The 9,770-nt window shown below is 41.3% G+C and overlaps 1 protein-coding gene across 1 annotated transcript; it reads right to left on the reverse strand.

The window, feature by feature from the left end:
• Nucleotides 1-391: 391 nt before the first annotated feature.
• Nucleotides 392-9,418, reverse strand: PSMA4 (proteasome 20S subunit alpha 4). Its single transcript, XM_053594206.1, has 9 exons — nt 9,289-9,418; nt 8,022-8,050; nt 7,742-7,784; nt 7,326-7,488; nt 6,040-6,117; nt 5,634-5,722; nt 3,288-3,418; nt 2,710-2,833; nt 392-804 (listed from the first exon to the last, which is right to left on the reverse strand). The coding sequence occupies exons 2-9, from the start codon at nt 8,022-8,024 to the stop codon at nt 650-652; spliced, it is 786 nt and encodes a 261-aa protein (XP_053450181.1). The 5' UTR covers nt 8,025-8,050; nt 9,289-9,418; the 3' UTR covers nt 392-649.
• Between the last annotated feature and the right edge of the window lie 352 nt (nt 9,419-9,770).

Consider the following 9,770-nt stretch of genomic DNA (forward strand, 5'->3'; position numbering starts at 1 on the left):
CAGACACCTCAGTGAACTCGGGTTGAGCAAAGCCCAGCAATGAAGCTGCCTGCAGCCAAAATTAAACTATTCCTGGTTCTGGCTTTCTTCTATGGCCTTAACTTCTCCTACACACCATCTTACATGTGGCTTGGGTTGTCATCTGTGGGCAGCCTCAGACCTACCTCGAGGATCCTTGACACTCTATTTTCACACCTGGATTTGCTCAGCCCATGCGTTCATTCTCAAACCAAACCCTGAAGACACAGCCAGGTAATCCGGCCAGCCCAAGGAAAGTGCCCACCTTTGTGAAAGGACTGTAAGCCACAGTGTAGATAAACCATGAAAAGATGATGTACCTACTATCCTCGGATATTTAACAATTATTGCTACAGAGAGTGTGTTCCATCACCATTTCCATTCTTTCCAAGTTTTATTCAAAAAAGGGGATGTGTGGGGAAGATTAAGATGTCCATGAAGAATATTCATCATCATTACAATAAAGTATTCAAGTGGACAAAAATGACAAGGACCCAATTCAGTAATATGTAATGTCCTATTTTTCCTCTGCACAAGTTAAAAAAGTCAAAGCCTTCTCAGTATGGAAGGTAGACATCTTTTACACTGAAATGGTACCCCAAAGGAGTTATAAAATCCCTGATTTTGTGTCCTATTTATCCTTTTCTTTCTGTTCTTTCTCTTTTTTCTCACGCTCAGCTTTAGCTTCTTCTTCCTCATGTTTTTTGATCAACTGTTCCACTTCCTTTTGTTTGAGAACTCTGATTATAGTCTTCCCATTCTCTCTTGTTAGTGTGGCAATTTCCACTGGAAACAAACACATAACATTTATATTATAGGCAGGCACACTTAGCAAACAAAACTTAACAGGCACTTGTGGGTTACTCTCTCCTCATGGGAGCCTTAGGTTTTGTGCTTATATATGATTCATGGGTATTTTTGGAACAAAACACCTTTGATCTTGTAACTTTTTTTCAAGTTTAAATCATTTTACATTTAAACACTGATTTTACAAATATAAAGGTGAACTAAATTTACAATCTAATTTGTTCAAGCAAATTGCCTTCAAAATTGCAGCTGTATATGAATTTTCAGCGAAGCAGCTGTTTTTCAATAAACTTGGCCAGCTTCACATCTCTTTTGGTCCACCAGACTCATGCATGATGGGAGTTCTCTTGACCCTGTGCACACTGAACCATCCTGGGTTGTGATTCTTCTTCTCTGTTTATAGGGCAACTTTCGATATAAAGGCTATGCCTGATTAAAATTTCTGAAGAATCTCTACAGATGGCATCTCTCTCAATTCTAACCATCCTGCTGCTAAGGTCAATTACCTCAATTAAGCCACTGTGTCTTCATTTAGAAAAGAGGCAGACAACTAACTCATGAGACTTGGTTCCTTTCCTCTGCTGTTAAGCAGTGAGCATCTGCTAACAGGGCTGCAGCCTCAAGCTGTGGCCCACAGCGCCACCACCACCAGGTGCCACATTCCTCTATCTTATAACATTATAATTACCATTTTTACTTAAATATCTTCCATTTCAGCAATCTCAACTTTTTTAGCAGCCATCTGTCACTTCCTTAAAAAAGTACAATCAGCCAATCGTTCTGGCTGTTCTAGCAGCTATGCTGACCAGAAACAACCACTATTTCCTAGTTGGAACCTCTGAAAGCTCAACCAGAATCTTTAACCAGTAATAGCACTTTTTATGGACTTATCAAAACAAAAACATGAAAAACAGCCATGGACAAAAAAAGAAGACTGATACTTAAAGGGGAAGGAATTTTTTTGTAGGGGAAATTGAGTGGTGCCTCCTTGGAGTTAGGTAGTAGACAACAGAGGGCAATCTGCAAGTTAATGGCGTTGTCTAAGGAATATCAGGAGCTAAATTACCCTCAACTAAATCAACGTTAATTTACCACAATTTCTGAAAACCATTATTTACAAATATTATCTTATACAGCCAGACAACTTAAGTTGAATAAAGTGTTTAGAATTGTTAATATGAGCTTAACACAAAAGATTAACACAGTAGTTCTCAACCTGTGGGTCACGGCCCCTTTGTAATAATGAAAATACATCCTGCATATCAAGTATTTACATTATGATTCATAACAATAGCAAAATTACATTTATGAAGTAGCAACGAAAATAATTTTATGGTTAGGGGTCAGCACAACATGAGGAACTGTATTAAAAGGTCGCGGCATCAGGAAGGTTGAGAACCACTGGATTAATACATTCAGAAGAAGAGAAGAGAGTAGCACAACACGTGGGAATGCTGTATTTCTGATAAAGCTTATTATACCAATGTAAAAATATACAGCTACATACAAATACTTTATTATACATACAATCACAGATCTCATGGGCATGAAGTCTTGATAACTGTTAACTAAAAGTAGCCTGAGCCACAATCTCTGAGTACTGAACATCCATTCTCCAAGTCCATAAGCTTGCAATGTAGTGTGGATTGTGGCTCTACAACTTACCAGTGCTCATCTTGGTCTAGTCACCTGATGGTGGCTCTACAACTTACCAGTGTTCATCTTGGTCTAGCCACTGTGTCTTCATTTAGGAAAGAGGCAGACAACTAACTCATGAGGCTGCTGTTCTAATAAACTAAAATAACATGTTAATGGCCTAATAGTAACTGCTCAATCACTTCCCCTCACTCAAGTGAACGAATCAGAGGAAAGGACATGAATTACCTTTTTCAGCAGATAATTTACTAACATCCATGGTCTTATTTAGCACTTTTATAGCTAAGGCAAGTGCTGACTTCAAAGTCATTTCCCCTTCTTTGTAGTCTTGTTTCAACATCGACACAGCGGCCTATAAAACAAAGAATCAACACAGAGAATTTCCTTTAAGTTTTTGCATTTTTTAGTAGTATGAATTGGTTTAGAAGAACAATGCCTGAATTATTATTGGCGTTACAACAGTGATGGCAGAGAAGGTAGATAAGGCATGGGGTGACAAGAGAGGGTAGTGACACTCTTTGAAGGGAGCCTTTAACCTGGGGTCCTCGTCCCCCAAGGGATCTGTCATAGAATCTGGGGGTGGGGGGTTTAAGAACTAGGATGTGAAACAAAACTACAACTTCAAATTGAAGATAAGCATTCAATCACCCAGGATAGCAGCAGTACCTTGTCACCAGCAGAAATCATAGACACACATATTTTCATATCATATTAAGGTTGTTGTGGCTATCTTAAAATATTGTTTACATTTGCTACTTCAAAATCATGGTAGCTATTAGATTTTACAGCACCACAAAGATACTTACAGCACTATTATTGCCAATGCATGTGGCTTTCCACCCCCCGTAATTTCCACTAGGGTCACTCTGATAGAGCTGAAAGCCATAGTGCTTATCCCAGCCAATGTACAGCAAAGAAACACCGAAGGGACGTTTTCCTTTAACAAAGAAAAAAAGCCAAACATAACAATTTAAACTTGGTATCACCACAGTACAATCCCTTGAGCTCAGTGAACGTGGCTAAGCCCTTTTCTGTGAAGTTAAGCATTCATAAACTGCTGTTTGTTCTGGCTGCCACAGATAAGCTCCATTACAAATTCAACATTTGGACATTGCCAGGAGAGGAAATAAAGACTGAGGACAGTGCTGAATCTCATTATCATGTAAAAAACAATTCCCACCCCCAGATTTGAAAGTATTATTTTGGATATATAGGACACCCAAAATAACAATCCGATAGTTATTTTCAATATCCTATTAATAAAATTTATACATGGTGGAAGCAAGTTCATTCACGAAGCATGGATGTATGGTCTAATGTTCTACAGCCCTGCAGGATGACTGTGGTATTAGACAATGTCACACGCATAGGAGGACATCACATGTTCCCAACACAAAGAAATGACAAATGTTTGAGATGATGAATACTAATCACCCTGATATAATCAGTATACTTTATATGTATTGAAACATCATTATACTCCCATGAATATTTACACTGTCAATTTTAAAAAATTAAAAACATGTCTATGAAAAAATGCTCATCATCATTTATCAAGGAAATGCAAATCAAAACCACAATGAGATATTATTTAACCCTAGTTATAATGGCCATTATTAAAAAGACAAAAAATAACAGATGCTAGTAAGGATGCAGAGAAAAGGGAACTCATCACTGCTGGTGGGAATGTAAATAAGCACAGGCACTATGAAAACGGTATGGAAATTTCTTTTAAAAAATTCAAAACAGGCGGCGCCTGTGGCTCAAGGAGTAAGGCGCCGGTCCCATATGCCAGAGGTGGCGGGTTCAAACCCAGCCCCGGCCAAAAAAAAAAAATTCAAAACAAAGGGCGGCACCTGTGGCTCAGTGGGAACGGTGCCGGGCCAATATGCTGAGGGTGGGGGGCTCAAACTGGGCCCGGCCCAACGGCAACAAAAAATAGCCGGGCCCTGTGGCGGGTACCTGTAGTCCCACCTACTTGGGAGGCAGAGGCAAGAGAATCGCCTAAGCCCAGGAGGTGGAGGTTGCTGTGAGCTGTGTGATGCCATGGCACTCTACCAAAGGCAATAAAGTGAGACTCTCTCTCTTAAAAAAAAAAAAAAAAAAAATTCAAAACAAAACTAGCACATGATCCAGTAATCCCATTAGTAGGCATTAATTCAAAGGGAAAGAAGTCAGCGTATCAAAGAGAATCTGCATATACTTTTATCACAGCACTATTCACAAAAGCAAAGATGTGGAATCAACCTAACTGTTCAGCAACAGACAAATGGATAAAGAAAATATGGTATATATACACAATGGAATACTATTTGGCCACAAAAAAGAATGAAATGTCATTTGCAGCAACATGGATAGAACTAGAGTTCATTTTGCTAAGTGAAATAAGCCAGTCACAGAAAAACAAATAATGCCTGTTCTCACTCATATGTGGAAACTATAAAAGCTGATCTCATGGAGATAAAGAAAATGATAAGATGCCAGAGGCTGACAGGGGGTATGTAGGTGGGAAAGGGGTATGAAGTGAGGTACAAACAGAGAGAGCAGCCAGGCATGATGGCTCACACCTGTAATCCTAGCACTCTGGGAGGCCAAGGCGGGTAGACCGGCTGAGCTCAGGAGTTTGAGACTAGCCTGAGATGGAGCAAAACCTCGTCTCTAAAAACAGGTGGGTGTTATGGTGGGATCTTGTAGTCCCAGCTACTTGGGAGGCTGAGGCAAGAGGATCACTTGAACCAAAGTGATTGCTAAAGTTGAGGTTGCTAAAGTGAAACTCTGTCTCAAACATAAAATAAAAACAAAACAGAGAGAAGTTATAAATTCTAATGTTTTGGCAGAGTAGGTGACTGGCTATAGTTAGCAACAATGTATTGTGTATTTTAAAGTAGTTATAAGAGTGGACTTGAAATGTTCCCAACACATGCAAATGATACTTAGTGATGGATACCTCCAATACCCTGACTTGATCATTACACATTTCATGCATGTTAACAAAATATCACATGTACCTCATAAATATGTAAAATATTCTGTATCAACTTAAAAAGAGAAAGTGTTTACGTAGTTTTCAATTTCTTCTTCCAGTCTCAAACAGGTCATTACTTAAACACATGTTTTAACTTTTGGAATAAAATCTCTGAAAAATTCAGTACCTCCAAACTGTGTATAAGCTTGTTTGATATCACACAGTGCTGTAACCAATTGCTCACAAGGAATTGGCTCCTGATACTGTAATAAATACCTAGGATAAAGAGATAGTCGTGTTAACAGTTTTTTCTAAAACACAGATACACTGTGAGGAAAATACCCTGAAAAGAAATCTATGCCATGGGGACAACCTAAAACTCCTTTGTATTTGAAAAGGAGGTTGGAAGGAAACATATATCTACATCCCAATATCCTTATGGTAAATAACATTTTATAAATTTGGTTAAAAAAAAAAATAAACCTGTAATTTTCAATTAATAGACTTTTAATGACCGTAGTCTTTGCAAAGGTGAACTACCCTTAAAAACATCTAATTTCTCTATCAGGTGTGCTATTTAGACTATACCATACCTTTGAGCAATGAGCCTCAGTTCATTAGTCAGAACATTAGCATCAGAAGTTATGCCTGCCACACTGCAAGCCATGTCCCTTAAAGAAAAGACAGACACTGATCTGAGAGCAGGAAAAATGCTGGCAAGGGGCATTTACAAGTATTAAAAAGCACCAAGCTCTAAGAGAAATTCACCATACTTGCATCACAGCTGCTACACCCTTCAGGAAAAACTACAGAAATTTTATCTTTGTAGGAGACATTTACTTGACGTCATTCAACATGAAAGATGAGCAAGTACAACCTTACGTTCTTCAACAGATGTATTTATCACAAGAGCTAACATCAAGAAGCTAAAATAAATCCCAAGAAGATTCAGCAACAAAGAAGAAAAAGATTTTGCTAGACAGATTACCCCATGATTTTGGGTAGTACTCTCACCTCCTAATGCCTGGCTTGATGGAAGTGAAGGTCAAGGATGAGGATGGGTGGGTGTTACAAGTCTGCCTAGGAAGTCCAGAGCTAGTCACCTAATACAAGTGCATTGTGGGTTTTTTGCCTGTTTTCTGAGAGGTGGCCTGGCTCTCCCAATAGCCTAGATACTCACTGTGACTATGTCCAGCCAAGCCTGCAAGCTGCTGAGTGGACCCAACAGAGGCTCAGTGGAGGGATGACACTACCTTGGACAAGTGGATCTAAAGGCCCGGATAACTGGCATTTAAGAGGCCACCAATAAAGGAAAAGACTCTAACTAGCATAGCCAGCTCTCCACTAGCTGGGAAGTTCTACAAATCCAAATATAAAAGAAACCTTGCAAAGTGTACAGGGCTTTGGCTAAACTGTCTTCAGACCTCCAAGAGACCTGTTCTTTTATAAGATTCAGTACAATTCAACAAAATTCCTGAGTAGCTATTCTACACAATACTTTAAGGATCTCCTGTGGTATTTCATTAAACTGCCACAATCCTTCTAGGATGCTCTCAGGTTCAATGATGTTAAAGGTCACACGAGGTCACACAGCTTATACAGATGGTATGGACTTGAATGTCAATCTGTGTGACTATTAAGTCTGTATTTGTGTCACTACACGATGCTGTTTCTCCACTAAGTGGTCATGGACTTAAGAGAAACAATACATAATACTGTGCCTCAAGGTTTCAAGCAAAATAAGTCAAAAGCACAAATTTTCACAAGTAAAAACATAATAAACTGTTCACTTCAATTCCATCATGTCCAATGAAAAGCCCTCCCAAATTATGCAGATTCCACTTGTGTGAGAAAGTGAGATATTAAAAACCTCACTTACTCATTGAGTTTATAAATTTTTTCAGAAAAAAAGACTTCATCAAGAAGCTTGTGGATGTTGCGTCTCTCTGCTGCAAGCAAAACACCATCGTTTGCTAAAATTCCCAAACAGGTGCCTGCATGTCCAATAGCTTCCATGGCATATTCAACTTGGTATAAGCGACCTACAAAACACAAGCAGTGAGAAGCCAGGACTTTCCACTCATCCAAGAGAAATCACCAAGGTCGCCAGCAGATACAAATAAGAGCCCCCCTTTTACTCTGGTATGATGCATGGCAATCGTAATTAATCCAAATTACAAAAAGGATGAACTCTGTTTCTCTACAAGAAAAATTTACTGATTTTTTTCCCCCACAAAAATCTAACACTTTAGAAGAATTTTTACTTGAGGCAGATTTGAACAATTTCTATTTTACCTTCTGGAGAAAATATAGTGGTCCTGGAGTCATATCTTCGAGACTGCAAAGGAAAAACATACAATTGATTCCTACCCTCTGAAAATAAGCCCACAAATCAGTGATAAAACCAATCCTGGTACACAAAGTTCAGTGTGTGAGAGGAAACTGATAAGGAAGAAGACACCATTCCATTTCTTTCCTACAATTTCAATTTTCTCATGCAAGTCCCTAAGTGAAGTACAAGCAATACTCCACCTATTTATTAGGCAACAGTTTATTGGCATGTGTATTAACTCACCATGTTTTCTGAACTTTATATAATAATTCCTGTAAGAAGAAAATTGAATCATCATTAAAAAAAAATCTCAACTTAAAAAGCATTTCCTGCCTTTACAAATCTGTTTTACTGACCCCTTTATTCAGTTAACATTTACAGTGCACTTGCTGACTGCCAGGCACTATGTTAGATGATGGAATACCAAGACAGGTAAAACCAATCCCTGTCCTGAAGAGCTTATGTTAGTTTGCCAATTAGTTGAGAGAGACAGTCGTAGATTATAAAGTAACGGAAAAGAGGCACTACGGGCCAGGTGGAATGAGCGATACAGAAAATGAGAGATGGGGGTAGCAGAAATAAGGCTGACAACGCTCAGGTCTAAAATAAAGAATAGGAGAGGAAAGGAAGCACAGTCCAGGCATGGCAAATTGTGTGAGTAAAAGGTACGGAGGCAAGACAGCTTAGTGGGCAACAGACTACTAAAGTTTTCAAAAAGAATATAAAGAACTCACAGAGTTAAGCCAGTATCAAATGCATAGAGCCCTGATTGTCAAACTAAGAGGCCTTCCCCAGAGAGTGATAAAGGGGGTAGGAGCAGTAATCTTGGGCATCAGGATTTCCATTCTTGGAAAAGACACCACCACTTGCTCAACACGATTTAACAGAAATACCTCAGGGTCCAAAGCCCATGTTCCCAGATACCAGAATATACGAAATCAGGGCTGGAAAAGCAAGCTAGGGGAATCAGGTACTGGTGATCTAGATAAAAACTGAATTTTGTCTTTTGGTCAATAGGGCTCCGCCGAATGATTCTGATCACTCAGGCTGCTGAGAGACTGAAGGAAGGGCAAGTTCCAACAGGCAAGTGCAAGGGAAGGATAGCCCTGAGCAGAAAAGCCTGGAAGACACAAAAGAGACCTGCCACGGGAGATGGGGGGTGTTGATTCGTGCGTAAACACAACTTTCTGTCATCTCCATGCCTGACGCCGCACGATCTTGAGTTCACCTGTGCCTCCAGCACCGCTAACCTTCACCGCCCGACTCTGCGGTCCTGCCCTCCGGCCCCCCACGCCCAGCCCGCTCACCCCGGCCTAACCCCGCCGTCCAGACTGGACCCCTGTTAGGCCGACGGCGGCCGGTCCGTCACCGAGGAGGCGGGTGCAGAGTCATCGTGCCCACGGCTCCTCGGCGGCGGCTGCAGGCCGGGACCAGCTGTCTCGACGTTTGCGGACCCTCGCCCCAGGGACAGAGGCCAAGTCCCGCGGGCCCTTAGGAGGCAAAGGCTCACCGGAGGGAAGACCCTGCAGAGTCCAGATACACAGGCAACTCTTTACTCCGCGCGAGAAAAGCCACCAGCTACACCAGGATATCCGTCGCTAATATGGCCCCCGCGCGTGCGCAGAGTCACCGGGGGCGGGGCGGCCCGGGACGTCCCGGGACGCGGAAGTGCTCCCGGGGGCGGGGCTAGGGCTGACGGCTCTGGCGGGAGCTGGGGAATGGGTGCGCGCGCGGCAAGCTGAGACCCTCCAGCCCTGGAGGGCGTAGGGCGCCCTACGCCGTGGAGCAGGGCGGGAAGACCCTAGCCAAGCCAAAGTGGAATTGCTGTGTAGCTCATTTCCCTCTCCTAAGCTTTGCACTCATTCAGTTTCACTTTCTCATAACCTCTATTCGTAGACCTAGGAGAGCAATAGTGTGGAGCGGTCTATTAATTGCTTATCATTGCTGCCCTGACTTTACCCTTCATCCTGCCTCTTCTCATAAACGCCCTTC

Source organism: Nycticebus coucang, chromosome 6, assembly GCF_027406575.1.
Source record: "Nycticebus coucang isolate mNycCou1 chromosome 6, mNycCou1.pri, whole genome shotgun sequence".
NCBI lineage: Eukaryota > Metazoa > Chordata > Mammalia > Primates > Lorisidae > Nycticebus > Nycticebus coucang.

Bases quoted from the DNA above. Each gene is read 5' to 3' on its own strand.
- PSMA4 (XM_053594206.1), bottom strand. The intron at 5,723-6,039 runs GTATGGTATAGT...TCTTTATCCTAG, and splicing joins CTGAGGCTCATTGCTCAAAG to GTATTTATTACAGTATCAGG. The intron at 2,834-3,287 runs GTAAGTATCTTT...TTTGTTTTATAG, and splicing joins GCATTGGCAATAATAGTGCT to GCCGCTGTGTCGATGTTGAA.